Source organism: Schistocerca americana, chromosome X (assembly GCF_021461395.2).
Source record: "Schistocerca americana isolate TAMUIC-IGC-003095 chromosome X, iqSchAmer2.1, whole genome shotgun sequence".
Classification (NCBI taxonomy): Eukaryota; Metazoa; Arthropoda; class Insecta; order Orthoptera; family Acrididae; genus Schistocerca; species Schistocerca americana.
The window spans coordinates 847,234,218-847,253,302 of NC_060130.1; the positions used below are offsets into that span (position 1 = coordinate 847,234,218).

The 19,085-nt window shown below is 40.3% G+C and overlaps 1 protein-coding gene across 1 annotated transcript in view; it reads left to right on the forward strand.

Moving 5' to 3' along the window:
* The window catches only part of LOC124556600 (E3 ubiquitin-protein ligase HERC2), an 832,907-nt gene that overhangs the window by 419,796 nt on the left and 394,026 nt on the right, over positions 1-19,085 (forward strand). The window contains exon 44 of the mRNA XM_047130567.1: positions 1,578-1,794. Coding sequence (XP_046986523.1) covers positions 1,578-1,794 — 217 coding nt within the window. The remainder of the gene's footprint in view (positions 1-1,577; positions 1,795-19,085) is intronic.

Consider the following 19,085-nt stretch of genomic DNA (forward strand, 5'->3'; position numbering starts at 1 on the left):
TCATTTCAGGGCAGGATTTGAGATGTCACTCGAAGCGGAAGTACAAACTGTTTGCCTTTACAAATGTCTGCTTGTGTCTGTGTATGTGCGGATGGATATGTATGTGTGTGCGCGCGAGTGTATACCTGTCCTTTTTTCCCCCTAAGGTAAGTCTTTCCGCTCCCAGGATTGGAATGACTCCTTACCCTCTCCCTTACAACCCACATCCTTTCGTCCTTCCCTCTCCTCCTCTCTTTCCTCGTGAAGCAACCGTTGGTTGCAAAAGCTTGAATTTTGTGTGTATGTTTGTGTTTGTTTGTGTGTCTATCAACATGCCAGCGCTTTTGTTTGGTAAGTTACATCATCTTTGTTAAATGTACGTTGCTCTAAATGGTAATTATAAATATATATTTTTCTTTACGATAAAGACTGTTTTCAGTATTGCTTTACTCTAAGAAGTGCAGCATATCTGGAATCTTAATATTTTCACATTTAGATCATTTACAGACAACATACTTCATAGATTAGTAGTAATATCTGGCCTTATCAGACACTTTCAGACAATGTGGAAGTTGGCATCTTCAATTCAAACTGAATTTTGAACATATGTAAGAATACCAACTTTATGAAAACTTGTACACAAAACATTAACTAAGAGCTTAAATTTGTATCTTATTGTTACAACAGTAACTGCTAATATATCCCAAGTGTCTGATTGGAGGTTTCATGTAACTCCTAACCTATCACTCTTTCATAATAAAGTAGTAGCCAACATGAGAAGAAAAATACATTCATATGTAGTGGAAAGAATATCCCCTTAAAACAGCATAGGAGTGTCAAAACTACTTAAACTGCCAATCTTCTCTGCCTTCAGGCTTGCCGTGCACTATTCCATCCCAAAAAAGCAAATATTAGTTATCTAGTTTCATAAGGGTGCACACAGCTTTTTTGACTCCTACACTCGTCTCACACATTTCATCACAAGTCGCCATCTTTAAGTCAACTTTCATTTGTTATGTGCTCCTTTAAAATAGGTACAGAATGTACCCTCTTCAGAAAGGTAAACACTGTAAAGCTAAACCACTAAACCAAATATCATGTAATAGATCTGTGTTATAAATGTCAGGAGTTGCTATTTTTGGAAGTAGAAGTATGAAATTTGCTCTGGATGTGTGTGTGTGTGTGTGTGTGTGTGTGTGTGTGAGAGAGAGAGAGAGAGAGAGAGAGAGAGAGAGAGAGAGAGAGAGAGAGAGAGAAATTATATGGTAGAACAATATATCAGCTTATAATAGTCAAATGTCAAATGGTATTTAAACTTTTTCTGTTGTGTCATTACTTACATTAACTTACTTACTTGCCTGTTCATTTATCTTCGCTCTGGGATGTACTGCCTTCACGTGCCTTCTTCTTCAGTTCTTGAGGAGCAAAATTTTTATGTTAAAAATTCATGGATCGATATTTATTTTTTGGTTCGAGCTCATGCTTTATGGCCATTATATAGATGAGAACATATTCTCAATGCTCCATAAGCATTATTTGACACATTTAGTATAAATTTTTAATCTAGATCAATTTCGTGATGGCTGTTAATGTTTCAGATAGCTGCTTTGAATGTGAGTCAGTTCCTGGCCAATGAGGCAGAAAAACATATACGAAATCCATGTGACAGCATTAGTACGAGGAATGAAACTGCAAGTAATAAAGTTGCTTCAAAGAAAGTCCATCTACCTTCTCCTTCTCTGTCACCAACTGTTGGACAGCTTACAGAAATGGGTTTTCCCAGACGGAATGTTGAATGTGCTATAAAGGCATTAGGTAAGTGTTCCTTGATGAATGTCTTCCTTTTCTGAACTTGTTTTCATGTGTATCATTATTTGTCAATCTCTAGGCATTTCAATGTTTGTATCACACACACACATTGTAGTGCTTCTCATGATTAAAGGTTGTAGTACTTGGAACAATGAATGAAAATGTAGGTACCTCTGTATGACATTAATTATATGTTTCAAGAGGATCAAAGCAGAGTGTTTTATGTAATGAATCAAAACTTTGACATATTGAAGATATGTTCAGCACCTGTGTGTAAGGTTATTGATTTCACCTAGGCATCTTATAAAGTAGAATTCGGTGTGAGGAGCTGGTTGTCTACATTTAAGAATTTTTCTTGTGATAGTGAAGCAAGGAAAGTGTCATCTGAGGATATGGCCTACAGTTGTATAACTATCTGTAGTGAAAGCCTTGCTTTTTATCAGTGGCTCTGTAAATACATTGCATAAGAAAACATTAATTGATTAAAATTTTAACAGGCAGAAAGGTCACTGAAGTCAAAGGCTATAGGTATTTGTGACAGTAGGGTTACCCAACATTGTTAATTTCGTTGACGATAATGGAGAATTAGGGATGGTGAATTTAATGTCATTTTTATGTAAGGAGTTGCAACACATGTAAAAGTTCGACATTAAGTCAGAAATGTTGAAACAAGCAGTTTTCGTGGCGATCAGAACCCAGAAGCATGTTCTTGTGTGTTGTTATGGAAGAATACTTCTTTTGTCATTATAAGTCTACAGATCCACTCTAGGAAACTTTCACTTATTTATGAGAAACCGAAATGAATTATGGAGCTGCCTATGAGACAAGAAGAGACAGTAATTAGCGGAGAGTTCAGTGTAGATTTCTTAAAAGGTGCCGACTTGAAGAATGAATGGGAATCATTGTTTCAGTTCTCTGGTCACTTGACGCATGTCCGAGTGGTGGTCAAGTTCAATCCTTGCCTTAGCGAACATCCTCTCAGAGGGCATCACAACAACATTGATTACAATGTGTTCTGTAAGCTGTTCCAGTGTTCTTGAGTGTGGGGGTACATAAACATGTTCTTAATGTACCCTCAAAGGAAAAAATTAGGAGGTCTTAGGTTAGGTGACCTAGGGGGGTGCGGGGGGTGGGGGCCATGGAACAGAGCGACTTCACTTCAGCACTGTGCCCAACCTAGCAATGCAATGCCCAACTTAGGCAATGACGAGGGGGTGCCCTAACTTGTTGGGAGATGAAATTCATGGAATCAGGAGTCGGTTGTGAAAACAACCACAGCCGCAACATGCGAAGTGAAGACGTACCCATTACAGTCTTCTCACAGAAAAAAAGACAGCCCTTCCATATTTATCTGTGACACTGCACATGTCCGAAAATTTCGTGTGAATTTTCAGTGCCCCACACTCTCACTTTGTGGTGATTAACCTTTCCACATAAATGGAAGGTTGCTTCATCACTGTATGTTAGCTTGGAGGTGAAATGTTCATCCTCAAGTGCATCATGATACAAAATTGATTGCCATCCATAATCTTCTGGTTTTAATTTTTGCACGAGCTGCAGACAGAATGGTTTGAAATTTAGCCCCTGTTGTTAAATCTTCCACGCAGTTTGCTGTGATAATTCCGAGATTATGGCTTGTGTAAACTGTTCATTTTTTGGACTGCGTATGAAAGTATCCCTCACCTTCTCCACTCTTACATCTGACACACTTGGTTGACTAGTACTTTTCTGTTTACAGGGACAACCAGTGTCCCTAAATTGTGGATACCAGGGTGCAATGCTCTGTTTACATTGCGGTTCTTGATCATAATTTCTTCTGAATGCATGCTGCACTGTTGTAAAAGATAAACATCTCGCATATTACAACACACACAAACTCTTTTCTTGCTTTGTTGCCACTTTGTCAAGGCACTGCATTTGTAATGCAAACTGGGGGGCACAAAGCAAACTCTGTGAGTTTACAGTTCTATTCATGCATCACTCATATTTGCACATGTAATACTTTGGAAAATATAGAACTCAGAAAATGAATGAATCATGTATAGAAATCTTATATTTTAAGGAAAGTCATTAAAATGTCCACTAATATGAATTTAATAATGCTGATAATAATATTAAAACTAATAGGATATTGTCAAACAGGAGATGGGACAAACAATGTGTGTACAAGATACTACACTGAAGTGACAAAAGTCATGGGATAGCGATATGCACGTATACAGATGGTGGTAGTATCACATACACAATGTATAAAAGGGCAGTGCATTGGCAGAGTTGTCATTTGTACTGAGATGATTCAAGTGGAAAGGTTTCCAATGTGTTTACAGCCCCACAGTGGGAATTGTCAGACTTTGAACTTGGAATTGTAGCTGGAGCTTGATGCATAGGACATTCTGTTTCATAAATTGTTAGGGAATTCAATATCCCAATATCCACAGAGTCAAGAGTGTGCCAAGAATACCGAATTTCAGGCACTACCTCTCACCATAGACAGCGCAGTGACCAGCAGCCTCCACTTAATGACCGAGAGCAGCGGAATTTTCATAGAGTTGTCATTGTTAACAGACAAGCAGCACTGCATGAAATAACTGCAAAAATCAATGTGGGATGTACAATGAAAGTATCCGTTAAGATAGTGTAGCAAAATTTGGCATTAATGGGGCATGGCAGCAGACAGCGAATGTGAGTCCCATTGCTAATGGCGTGACATTGTCTGCACCTCCTCTCCTGGTTTCATGAGCATATCGGTTGGATCCTGGATGACCGAAAAACGGTGACACCAGGTCAGAAGAGTCCTGATTTCAGTTGGTAAGAACTGATTTGGGGGGGGGGGGGGGGGGGGGGGTTCGAGTGTAGCGCAGACCCCAGAAAACCATGGATCCAGCTTGTCAACAAGGCACTGTGCAAGCTGGTGGTGGCTCCATAATGGTGCGGGCTGCATTTACGTGGAATAGATGGGGTCCTCTGGACCAACTAAACCAATCATTGACTGGATATGGTTACGTTCAGCGACTTTGAAACTGTCTGCAGGATTCATGGACTTCATGTTCCCAAACAACATATCGTGTCACCAGGCCTCAGTTTTTCATATTTGGCTTGAAGAACATTCCAGACAATTCATGAGAATGATTTGGTCACAGAGATCACACATCATGAATTGCATCAAAAATTTATGGTACATTATCAAGAGGTCAGTTTGTGCACAGTGTTCTGCACTGTCAACACGTTCACAAGTGTGGAGGGCATGGAGGTAGCATGGCTCATTATTTCTGGAGGGGACTTCCAATGACTTGTTTAGTCCATGCTTCATTGAGTTGCTGCACTATGCCAGGCAAAATAAGGTCTGACATGTTATTAAGGGGTATCCCATGACTTTCGTCCCATCAGTGTATAACACTTAAATTAAATGACACTGTTGTGATTGATAATTCACAAGTTGCAAGTATTTTTAACAGTGTAGCAGGAATATTTGAAATGGTGTAGCAGCGGAATTAGGATTAAATGTCTCTGTTGAAGAAGCAAGAGAATGTATTGAAAATGTCATTCCATAAAACGTTAAGCAGTTTGAAGTAGCAACTACATCTTTCACTGAAATTAATAGAAATAAAAAAACTGTGGAAAACAAAAGCTCATATGCTACTCATGTAATGTCAAACAGATTTCGGAAAAATTGTTCCAACTTAATAAGTAATGTCCTTAGTAATATGTAATGCATTAGGGGCATAGGGAATTATTCCAGACAGATTAAAATGTGCAGTTGTGAAACGTTTGTATAAGGCTGGAGCTAAGAAAGACTTAAATAATTATTGTCCAGTTTTCTTACTGATATCTATTTCCAAAATACTTGACAAAGTAATGCACTCAAGAGTAGTCTCAGATTTAGGTAGAAACAGTTTACTTAGCATAACACAATTTAGATTCCAAAGGGATTGCTCAACTGAGAATTTCTTTACATACAGCTAGTTTGAATCATACTTAACAAACAGAATGAAAAAGTTGTACTAAATAATTCAAACAATACTGGAAGGAGAGGAAATGTTAGTGACTGGGGAGAAATCACAAAGGGAGACTCACAGCGTTCAGTTACGGGTCTCCTACTATTTGTAATACACTGACGGCAAAAAATCCTTTTAGAGGTTTCTGATTCACTTAGGATTTATTGTTGCAATGATTACATTTACAGATCAATAGCACAAGCAATTCTGAGGTACTAGCTATCAACCTGTGCTGAAACACCCATATTAGTGTGTGGTGTAGCCTCCATGGGCAGCAATGCAGATGCGAACTGCTCAATCTGTTCATGTAGTTCTGTAAGAGTTCTTGGTTGATCAGTCACTTCTCATCCCATTGTATCTCACATGTGCTCAATTGGAGACAAGTCCAGAGATTGTGCTGGACAGGGAAGTTGCTGCATGTCTTGCAGAGCACATTGAGTTTCAGAGCAGTGTGTGGGTAAGCATTATCCTATTAGAACAACACATCACCTTCCTGTTGCAAGAATGGTAAAAGAAAGGATCCAACAACATTCTGAATGTACCAAACACTGGTTTGCATCCCCTCCAGAAACACCAAAGGTGGGCGAGACTTGTAGCTTTTCACACCCCAGACCATACAGCCTGGGGTGGCACCAGTGTGCCTTGAACAAATGCACTCTATGAGAAAGCACTCACCAGGTTGACACTGTGCACACTAATAATCATCATTTGTGTTCAGGCATTATCTGCTTTCATCGCTAAAGACCTCTGCATGGCATTCCATCTTCCAAGTGGTCCTCTGACAGTACCAGTTAAGCTGTGCACATCGATGCCATGGCATGAGTGGAAGACAGGCTAGAGGTATGCTTGCCAATAGTCCCACTGCTAATAACTGGTCCACAACAGTTCCTGTTGTTACCTCAGGACTCACAAGTGCTCTTATCTGTGCTGTGGTGGCTGTACAATCTGCTCCTGCTGTCTTTACAATATGATGATTTGTCATAGCACTACTGGCACAGCGTGTCCAACTTGTGTGGCAATTCTCTGAAATGACAATGTTGCCACTCAGATGGCTACAATTGGATCTCTTTCAAACTCCCACAGTTGACTGTCGCATGCACAAGTGCGTGTCTGTGGCATGTTTGCCTGCTTGCTTCACATGTTCACACCACATTGAGCTTTCCGGCTGTGAGCATTCCCTCTTATAGGGTAGAAACAGACGACACTCTGGTAGCTATGTCCCAACATTATCTGTTGACAGATGAGATTGGAACCCTTATCAGTACATCTACTATCCCCCAGGTGGCATATGCCATCATCTGATCAAAATCGATTTCATCTTTCCAGGTATACCTTTTTGTTTTGCAGTGTACATATGTGAACAACCTTCCACTTAATATTCAACATGCAGAATTGGTACATGTTGCAGATGATACTAGTGTTATAATAAATCCGGTTAGAAAGAAAGCAACAGAAAAGATTATTAATGATATTGTTCAAAAAGTTATAAAGCAGTTCTTGGAAAATGGACTCTTCCTAAATTTTGAGAAAGTAAAGTAAACACCACTCACAGATTAGGCCTTAGACCTGTTTTGAAAGACAACTGCTACCTTCCAAGGCTATACAAGGAGTGATCTACAATTGTGGGACGTATGATCAGTGTGTTGACAGTCCCTTGAACTGTTATTGCCAGAGATGAATCGCTGATGACGCTGCAGTGGTTCCTTAATTCAAGCAGCTCCTCGTTTGGCCTCACAAGGACTGAGTGGACCATGTACCAGACCTCCCTACCTCAGAAAAAAGTCAGGCATTCAGTATTTAGTTCTGTACAGTAAATGTAGTCATATCAACAGTTGATGTAGGAAATCCATAGTAGTCAGTAAATGGGGTACAATGCTCAAAAATTTTTGGGTGTACACATTTATGGAAACCTTGAACTGGAAGAAACATATTACTGAGATTCTCAATCAAGTAAGTTCTGCTACTTTTGCTCTTTATGTAATTGGTAGTCTTGGGAACAAACGAATCAACATATTTTGCATATTTCAACTAAATAATATCTTATGGAATAATTTTCTGGCATGACTCATCACTTAGAGAGAAAGTATAGAGTGCATAGAAGTAAACGGTGTTTGCCCATGGTCATCTTAATATACATTTCAACTAAATATTCTCAATTTTAGGAAGCAAGTGAAGCAATTCAGAGGCATGCTGCTAAATTTGCTATCAGTACATTCTTGATCAGCATGCAATTTTGACAGTGGTGCTTTGTGAACTGATATGGGAATCCCTGGAGGGAAACATACTTGTAAATAGTTAGCATGTAGCTATATTTACAAAATAATTTATGATGTGAATTTAAAATGACTTTTTCCATCTCATTAGGATTTATCATGCAGATGATCCATGAAATGTGAAACTAACATTATAAATCATGTTCTACACAAATGTGTGCCAAGCAAGGTCAAATAGCCAACATTACCTAACCATACTGTTTGAATGTTGTTGTAAATACAATGAATGGTACAATTTCACAACATAAGGCTGCTTGTGATTGTACAATAATTTCCACATTCAGATCTTGTTGAAAGGTCTTTCAGAAAGTTTTAGAAAGTACTTTTTCTAAGTAAATCCAATGAACAAATCAAAATCTTGCATCCAGTATGTCATGGATCAGTTTTAGAGTTGAAGTTGAAGACAGTAAACAGCAAGCCTAAGTATTAAATTATGCTAAGAGCAGCCGACCAGTTGCAAAGGATAAAGTAATCTTTACCTAGGTTTCAATAGATATAAATCTATCTTCTTCAGAAGACGGCCTGGGGACAATGAACATCGTAATATATATTAAGGTATGAAACATGAGTCAAGAATAAAGTTTGACATATATTAGGAAAATATTGTATTACAAGATGTGAGAAAGATTCCTGGTACTTACAGTATTATAACAACATGAAGTGATATGTCCTTATCGTTTAAGCAAACATCTGCATAGTTACATTAATCATATAAAATATAGCCCTGAAAACAGGGTTTGTCAGACAAATAAAATAGGTACATGGAAGTTGGAGAGCGCCTAAGCGACTGAGTAAAATCGGCCAGCGTAGTAGCACAGCGGCCAGGGCAGGTGGCGCTCATGTCGCAAACTATGTGCCAATAGGCGTACTGAAGTAACATTTGAAACATCAATATTAAATGCGTTCTTAAATAGAGTGATAATAAATAAAATGGCAAGCATTTAACACTCCCGTTATGACATTGTGGGAGGTATAGGAACAATAACGTAGATACATACATCAAAAAGACAGGTGGCGCTTCCGCCGTGAGTTACATGCAGTGGTCTATATAGCCAGAATATAAAAGATATATTACCATATTAGTGAAGCCCATAGAACGTATATAAGTCAAAACATCAAGAACAATCAGTAATGGCTCTTAAGAAAATTACGAGACCTGGTCCACAATCCAGTTACTACGTAATATAGAATAAGAGAAAATTACATGAGGGCCGCTGTAGTGGCAGCCACACATCGTGAGAAGAACACATTATATAAACGGTAGTAAACTGAAAGATTTGAAAGTGCATTATAGCTTCCTGAGGAAATAGACTACTGAGGTTACTAGCATTAATGTTATATATTAAACAGTATGGGTTTAAAGCCTTCGAAAAATTGTTTACAGGCAAGGTTCAACTGATCATTCAGTATATTGCCGTCTTTGAGCTCTAGATGTTTGAAAATAAATAGCTCTTCCCACAGATCTAGTCTCCGTCCTTTGACCTGTCTATGTAGGATAACCGTGTCTTCTAACTGTTTAGGCGTATGGCCGGTTATCAAGAGGTGTTCAGCAAAGGTAGAGTTGCGAATATTCGTTCCTTTTTTACCTAAAAGATGTTCTTTATATCGTGTTTTCACAGCTCTGCCGGTTTGACCAATATAATAAGAGGGGCAGTTATTACAGGTTAGCTTGTAAATACCTGAATTAGAAAACCAATCGCTGGCAATCTCTACTGACCGTACAAGATTTCTTTTTAAACTGTTATCTGTAGAAAAGGAGACGTTACAGTTATATTTTTTATTTAGAAGACGTTTAATCCTATACGATAAGTTACCCAGGAAAGGGATGGAAATAAATTTTTTAGTTTCTGTGGTATCCATGGGGAGATTATTTCTCAAAGTCGAACATTTTTGGCAGCTATGTTTAAAATATTAAATTATGCTTTTTAAACCACATTCATGCATGATGATCTTACTGCCATACCACTACAGACAAAAAATTCACGTGTGGGTAACACTGAAATAAGCTCTTACATTGTCAAAATATAACTGAAACTATTCAAAGTGAATGAGTCACCATGCCATGGCTTGTTATTGGATTTAAAGTATAAACATCCAAAAGTAGCGCAATTCCTAGCCCACATTTATTGGGAATATATCATGAAGGAAAGGTGGCTGGGAAGGATCACAGGTCACATTATCTGCAGCCTGCCATCCGAACAGTTGTCCAATGTCAACACCTTATAGCCATCTTCTATGATCTGCAAAGGGCTCATGATACTACATCCTCACTACCTTACACGAGTGGTGTCTCCGGGGTGTGCTCCCGATTTTTATCCACACTGTCTTGTTGCACAATACTTCCTGGGTTTGAGTTGCTTCCCACAGTACACCCCTGCCCCCTACGCCAGAGAATGGGGTCCCGCAAGACTCTGTACTGAGTGCCTGTCTCTTTCTAATAGCCATCAATGGTCTAGCAGCAACTGTGAGGTCCTCAGTATCACCCTCCTTGTATGCTAATGACTTTTGCCTCTACTATTGCTCCTGTATTGTGGGTATTGCTGAACGTCAACTGTAAGGCTGTATGTGAAAGGCGCAGTCATGGGCTCTCACCTGTGGCTTTTGTTTTTCAACTACCAAGACCCCCGTGATGTACTTCTGTTAATGTTGTATCTTTCACCCACAGTCAGAACTTTACTTTGACGACAAACTATTCAACGTACTGGAGACTTATCATTTTTTAGGACTAGTCTTTGATGCTCAGTTGACGTGGGTTCCCCATCTTTGCCAGGTTAAACGAAAGTGGTGGCTGCACCTTAATACACTGCATTACCTGAGTAACACCAGCTGGGTGCAGACCACACTACCCTTCTGTGGCTTTACAGAGCCCTGACACAACCCAGTTTTGATTTTGGGAGTCTGATATACTATTTAACATTGCACTCAGCATTGCGGATACTGGATGTGATACACCAATGCAGAGTCCAACTTGCAACAGGAGCCTGTTGAACTAGTCTGGCAAACAGCGTACTCTCGGAGGCTGGCGTCCCTCCATTGCGGAGGAGGATCGAACACCAGCTTGTCAGTTATGCTACACACATTCTCAGCTCCCCTAAGCATCTGACATACCATCTCCTCTTTCCAAACATGGAAACCCATCTTCCACAACAGCAGCCCAGATCAGGCACTGTGATCGCAATCCACATCCGGTCTCTCCTGTCTGAACTTCAGTTGTTTTCTCTACCACTTTTCCTCCTGGCCCATTCACATACGCCTCCATGGTGCATCCCTCAGCCACAGCTTCGTCTTGACTTATCGCAAGGTCTGAATTACTTGGTTCACCACGAGATCCTTCACCACCAATTTTTCTGCAACCTTGACCCATCCCAGGATTCAGAAGTAGGCTCTACTGATGCCTCGAAGGTTGCTGGTCACATAGGCTTTGCTTATACTCATGCAGGACATACTGATTTGTGCTTCTAGCCAGATGGCTGTTTGTTTTCGCTGTGGAGTTGGTAAGCATCTCTCGTGCTCTTGAGCATATCTGTTCCTACACCAGTGAGTGCTTTCTCATCTGCAGTGACTCCTTGAACAGTGTTACCCCTACCACTCATTGGTCATTGCTTTCCAGGATTCCCTGTATGCCCTTGAACAATGTGTATGCTCAGTGACCTTCGTCTGGGTTCCAGGCCACATCGGGATCCCGGGGAATGAACTTGATGAAACGTGGTGAAACTGGCTACCAGTAAACCCCTCTTGAGATCTCCAATCAGTATTAGGCTGTCAAGTTTTAGGGATTGGGAATATGGAATGGCTCTCTCAGGCTTCACCAGACCAACTACAGGTAATAAAGGAGACTATGAATCTGTGGAGATCCTCCATGCAGGCCTCTCATAAGAAATGTACTACCCTTTGCCGGCTCCACATTGGCCTTACTTGGCTGACTCCTAGTCATCTCCTCCGTTGCGAGGTCCCACCCCACTGTCATTGTGGATCCCATTGGATGGTGGTCCACATATTGCTGGACTGTTCCAACCTAGCCACCCTGCGGCAGACTGTCGATCTCTCTGACTCCATACCCCAGGTATTATGAGGCAATGCCTCAGTGGCTGACTTAGTTTTACATTTTATTCACGAAGGGGGCTTTTATCACTCACTTTAAAGGAAGGCCACTTAACCTTATCGGCCCATTGAGGGGTTGGCAGAACACTCTGTTGCCTCCTTTGCCCATCATTGCAGTCTGGTTTTGGGGGCTTTCAGCTGCTTCCTAGATGAGGCACCTTGCATATCTTTCTTCCTCTCTCCCTTTTTTCTTCTTTGTCCCTTACCTTACCTTCATTGACCTTTGGTAGACATTGAGGTTTTCTTCCCCTGGGTTTTGTACAGTAGGCCATTTCTGATGTATAGGGATGTAGGCTTGTCTGTTTGAGGAACAAGGGACTGATGACAGTAGTTTTGTCCCTTTAAACGTATATCCAAGCAAGCAAGCAAGCAACCAACCAACCAACCAACCAACCAACCAATCATGTATGCTTAGTGGTAATATGCAGCCCTAATGTGCCGTTCACACCCCACTATGATTAGTTCCAAGTCTCTCTCTCTCTCTCTCTCTCTCTCTCTCTCTCTCTCTCTCTCTCTCTCTCTCTCTCTCTCTCTCCCCCCCCCTCCTCCCCCCCTCTCCCTCTCTCCCCTTCCCTTCCCTCCCCTCCCCCCATTTACTGATTATTCATTGTTTCTTATCACTTCAGTCATGTAACAAAGTATAATGACGAGGATGCAAAGAAGCATGTCTAAATAATATGTCTACATCTACATTTATGTCTACATACATACTCCACAAGTCACCATACAGTGTGTTGCGAAGAGTACCTTTTACCACTACTAGTCCTTTCCTGTCCCGTTCGCAGGTAGAGCAAGAGAAGAATGATTGTCTATATGCCTGTGTACAAGCTGAAAATTCCATTTTCTTCATGATCCTTATGCAAAATGTACATTGGCGGCAATAAAATCGTTCTGCTGTCAGCCCAGCAGTACTCAAATGAGCTATACTTTCCTAAAATTCTCCCAGTAAACTGAAGTTGACCATTCACATTCCCCACTGTTGTGGGTTGGCAGGAGAGCCAACACCGTGTTACTAGAGGAAGCCGAAAGGCACGTGTTTTAGCTCACGCAGGCTGGAGTGAGGTCTGGAACAGGACAAGGAAATTAGAATTTAGAAAAATGGACGTAGCTGATGGAATACTCAACTTTAATCCATTAATGATGAACGTCGGTCTTGACGGTACATGATTCATAATATCAATAGTAACTGGTAATGGCACCTTGCTAGGTCGTAGCAAATGACGTAGCTGATGGCTATGCTAACTATCGTCTCGGCAAATGAGATCGTATTTTGTCTGTGAACCATCGGTAGCAAAGTTGGTTGTACAACTGGGCGAGTGCTAGGAAGTCTCTCTAGACCTGCCGTGTTGCGGCGCTCGGTCTGCAATCACTGATAGTGGCGACACGCGGGTCCGATGTATACTAACGGACCGCGGCCGATTTAAAGGCTACCACCTAGCAAGTGTGGTGTCTGGCGGTGACAACACACCCACTACTGTCCTTATGAGCTTGTTCCATTTTATATGACTTTGCAACATTACACACAGGTATTTAATCAAAGTGTCTGTATTCAAAAATTACAGGATTGCTCTCCTACTCATTTGCATTTTTCTACATTTAGAGTGAGCTGTTATTCACCACACCAACTACAAATTTTCTGTAAGTCATCTTTTGTCTTCCTACAATCACTCAGTGACAATTCGCAATAAATGAAAGCTGAGTAAGGGGCGAATGCCATAGAGTACCCTCTGTAAAACTGAATTGGAATTCCATCTGGACCTGGTGATGTATTTCATTCAACTCTTTCACTTGTCTCTCTATGCTTGGGATGCCTACAACTATATGCTCCAGAGTCTGAGTGATGATCAAATGATGGTATGTTTGTATGATCATCCTGCATGAATGATTTTTTAAACACAAAGTGTAAAACTTCAGTTTTCCTTTTGCTGTCTCCTATTGCCACGCCAGACTGGTCAACAAGTGACTAAATAGAAATTTTCAGTTGTGTTAGGAATTTCACATAGGGTGAGAATTTTCTTGGATTTTCGGCAAGATCTTTTGCTAAGTTTTGATGGTGGAAGTTCTTGAATGCTTTCCATGTCTATCTTTCTACAGGTACATGAATTTCTACTAACTACTGCCCTTGAACATTTGTGCGTTCTTGTTTGAACTGAGAGTGCAACAGTCTCTGCTTCCTCAGCATTTTGCGAATTTTGTAATTAAACCACGGTGGGTTGTTTCCTTCCTTAACATGCTTACTTGGCACTTATTTCTCCAGAGTTTGAGTTACAATCAGTTTCAACTTTGTGCGTAATTCCACTGCATTCATCACACTGGAACTAAATGATGTCCAGTCATTATCTAAGTGGGGTGTTAACAGCCATGTATCTGCTGTTTCTAGCAAAAATTATCTTCCTACCTTTGTGCACTGGTTTATTAACTTTAGTAAGCATTGTCACTATGATGACGCCATGATCATTAATCCCTGTCTCTCTCTATCGATATGCTGATAAGGTCAGACCTGTTTGTAGCTAGCTACAAGTTCTAAAATATTACCACCGTGTATGGGCTATCAAATTAACTATTGAAGATGATTTTCAGAAAAGATGTTGAAAACTATCTCACGAGATTCTGCCCGCATCAGCTACATTGAATCCATAGAAATGCCAGTCAATACCTAGTAGGTTAAAGTCATCTCCAACTATAGCTCATGTCATGTAAGATGGCGCTTCCGCGCATAGAGGCTGAACAGCGGAGGGATGAGAACTGCGCATGCGCAGCAGCAGAGAGCTGGCAAACAAAATCCACGTTGCCGAACTTCATTGCTGTGGACAATGGCCAGGCTCATTTGCCTATGGTACATCATATTATACATTCAAATCTATGACAGGAATAGTAAATATTAAAACCAATTTCAATAAGTTGTCATGAGAGAAATATTAATTCAAATCTTGACGACATTGCAACCACTGCTCCACAAATGTACTCCGCGTGACACCGAGAGACGAAAATAGCTGACGCAGCTTTGTGAAGATGTGAAGTACAATTTTTCTCAACATGACAATTTCTAACGACAAGATCATTAAAACTGCTTGCAATAATTATCATTTATTGCAATTTGAACTGTAAAAATTTAATACACAACAAAATTAACTTCAAGTACAAACTGAAATCATTATATTTATTTGACAACTGTTTCTACTCAATAGAATTTTTAAAAGTGTATATAAGGTGTGGTGTTGATGTGTTTGACTGTAGTTAAGTGTAATCACTGTGCATAAAAAAGAATTAGTGTTAGAAAAGACTCATGAAAAGGCTATCGTAAAAATGGTAAGTAACTTTCATGTTTTTCATGGTTAATGGGCATTATGAGTGTAAACTAACTCATTTGACATTACAGTGAGAGACCGTATTTATAATCCATTGAAGAAGCAAACAATTAACCATCATCTGTGAATAACAGTAGGGAATGATGACCGATAACATTGAAAACAACCGATATCTCGACAAGTTTCAGTTACTGTCATTTTAGGGCCTTATCCATTTGTGCCATGAAAATGGCAGGCGTTTGCATGTAGAAATATTGGACTTTTGACAAATTTATCCAGCTGCATTCTCACATGTTATTAGAGCATACAACATCGTATGAGAAGCTTAACTTCTCCTTGGGCAGTATGTTGAACATTATAACCTGAATAAGTCAAAGGATACAAAGTCCTAATCAAAAAGACTGGGAAGTTCCCATTATTAGGTACACAGCTGATATGTTGACAAACACATTTTTTATACCACGAGTCTTTAATACTAAGAAACATTATTACTTTGTTCGAAAGTCTACATCACAATACCACCATCACTTCTATTTGAATCTGTTTCCAAACAATCTAATTGTAAATTTATGATGATAGGCTCAAGGCTTATATCCATAATCACTTCCCTGTCAAATCATTCTTTCTGAAGCTTTTCAGCATGCCGCACAGACTGTGCCCATACTACAGGTGGGATGTTGTCCATTGCCTCATGCACAAGCAATTCAGTGAATGTTATCTTGAATGGTTTTCTGGTCTCCCACAAAGCCTTAACCCCTCACCCAAATTAATTTCATAGGGCTACATTGACAGTCTTCCTCCCATGAACCATGGACCTTGCCGCTGGTGGGGAGGTTTGCGTGCCTCGGCGATACAGATGGCCATACCGTAGGTGCAACCACAATGGAGGGGTATCTGTTGAGAGGCCAGACAAACGTGTGGTTCCTGAAGAGGGGCAGCAGCCTTTTCAGTAGTTGCAGGGGCAACAGTCTGGATGATTGACTGATCTGGTCTTGTAACAATAACCAAAACGGCCTTGCTGTGCTGGTACTGCAAACGGCTGAAAGCAAGGGGAAACTACAGCCGTAATTTTTCTCGAGGGCATGCAGCTTCCTCTTGGGTAAAATATTCCGGAAGTAAAATAGTCCCCCATTCGGATCTCCGGGCGGGGACTACTCAAGAGGACGTTGTTACCAGGAGAAAGAAAACTGGCGTTTTACGGATCGGAGCGTGGAATGTCAGATCCCTTAATCGAGCAGGTAGGTTAGAAAATTTAAAAAGGGAAATGGATAGGTTAAAGTTAGATATAGTGGGAATTAGTGAAGTTCAGTGGCAGGAGGAACAAGACTTCTGGTCAGGTGAATACAGGGTTATAAATACAAAATCAAATAGGGGTAATGCAGGAGTAGGTTTAATAATGAATTAAAAAAATAGGAGTGCGGGTAAGCTACTACAAACAGCATAGTGAATGCATTATTGTGGCCAAGATAGACACGAAGCCCACGCCTACTACAGTAGTACAAGTTTATATGCCAACTAACTCTGCAGATGATGAAGAAATTGATGAAATGTATGATGAGATAAAAGAAATAATTCAGATAGTGAAGGGAGACGAAAATTTAATAGTCATGGGTGACTGGAATTCGAGTGTAGGAAAAGGGAGAGAAGGAAACATAGTAGGTGAATATAGAATAGGGGTAAGAAATGAAAGAGGAAGCCGTCTGTTAGAATTTTGCACAGAGCATAACTTAATCATAGCTAACACTTGGTTCAAGAATCATAAAAGAAGGTTGTATACATGGAAGAATCCCGGAGATACTAAAAGGTATCAGATAGATTATATAATGGTAAGACAGAGATTTAGGAACCAGGTTTTAAATTGTAAGACATTTCCAGAGTCAGATGTGTACTCTGACCACAATCTATTGGTTATGAACTGCAGATTAAAATTGAAGAAACTGTAAAAAGGTGGGAATTTAAGGAGATGGGACCTGGATAAACTGACTAAACCAACGGTTGTGCAGAGTTTCACGGAGAACATAAGGGAACAATTGACAGCAGTGGGGGAAAGAAGTACAGTAGAAGAACAATGGGTAGCTCTGAGGGATGAAGTAGTGAAGGCAGCAGAGGATCAAGTAGGTAAAAAGACGAGGGCTAGTAGAAATCCTTGGGTAACAGAAGAAATATTGAATTTAATTGATGAAAGGAGGAAACATAAAAACGCAGTAAATGAAGCAGGCAAAAAGGAATACAAACGTCTCAAAAATGAGATCGTCAGGAAGTGCAAAATGGCTAAGCAGGGATGGCTAGAGGACAAATGTAAGGATGTAGAGGCTTATCTCACTAGGGGTAAGATAGATAACTGCCTACAGGAAAATTAAAGAGACCTTTGGAGAAAAGAGAACCACTTGTATGAATATCAAGAGCTCAGATGGAAACCCAGTCCTAACCAAAGAAGGTAAAGCAGAATGGTGGAAGGAGTGTATAGAGGGTCTATACAAGGGCGATGTACTTGAGGACAATATTATAGAAATGGAAGAGAATGTAGATGAAGATGAAATGGGAGATACGATACTGCGTGAAAAGTTTGACAGAGCACTGAAAGGCCTGAGCCGAATCAAGGCCCCGGGAGTAGACAACATTCCATTAGAACTACTGACGGCCTTGGGAGAGCCAGTCCTGACAAAACTCTACCATCTGGTGAGCAAGATGTATGAGACAGGTGAAGTACCCTCAGACCTCAAGAAGAATATAATAATTCCGATCCCAAAGAAAGCAGGTGTTGACAGATGTGAAAATTCCCGAACTATCAGTTTAATAAGTCACGGATGCAAAATACTAACGCAAATTCTTTACAGACAAATGGAAAAACTGGTAGAAGCCGACCTTGGGGAAGATCAGTTTGGATTCCGTAGAAATATTGGAACACGTGAGACAATACTGACCTTACGACTTATCTTAGAAGAAAGATTAAGGAAAGGCAAACCTACATTTCTAGCATTTGTAGACTTAGAGAAAGCTTTTGACAATGTCGACTGGAATACTCTCTTTCAAATTCTAAAGGTGGCAGGGGTAAAATACAGGGAGCGAAAGGCTATTTACAATTTGTACAGAAACCAGACGGCAGATATAAGGGTCGAGGGGCATGAAAAGGAAGCAGCGGTTGCGAAGGGCCTGAGACAGGGTTGTAGCCTCTCCCCAATGTTATTCAATCTGTATATTGAGCAAGCAGTAGAGGAAACAAAAGAAAAATTTCAGAGTAGGTATTAAAATCCATGGAGAAGAAATAAAATCTTTGAGGTTCGCCGATGACATTGTAATTCTGTCAGAGACAGCAAAGGACTTGGAAGAGCAGTTGAACGGAATGGACAGTGTCTTGAAAGGAGGATATAAGATGAACATCAACAAAAGCAAAATGAGGATAATGGCATGTAGTCAAATTAAATCGGGTGATGCTGAGGGAATTAGATTAGGAAATGAGACACTTAAAGTAGTAAAGGAGTTTTGCTATTTGGGGAGCAAAATAACTGATGATGGTCGAAGTAGAGAGGATATAAAATGTAGACTGGCAATGGCAAGGAAAGCGTTTCTGAAGAATAGCAATTTGTTAACATCGAGTATAGATTTAAGTGTCAGGAAGT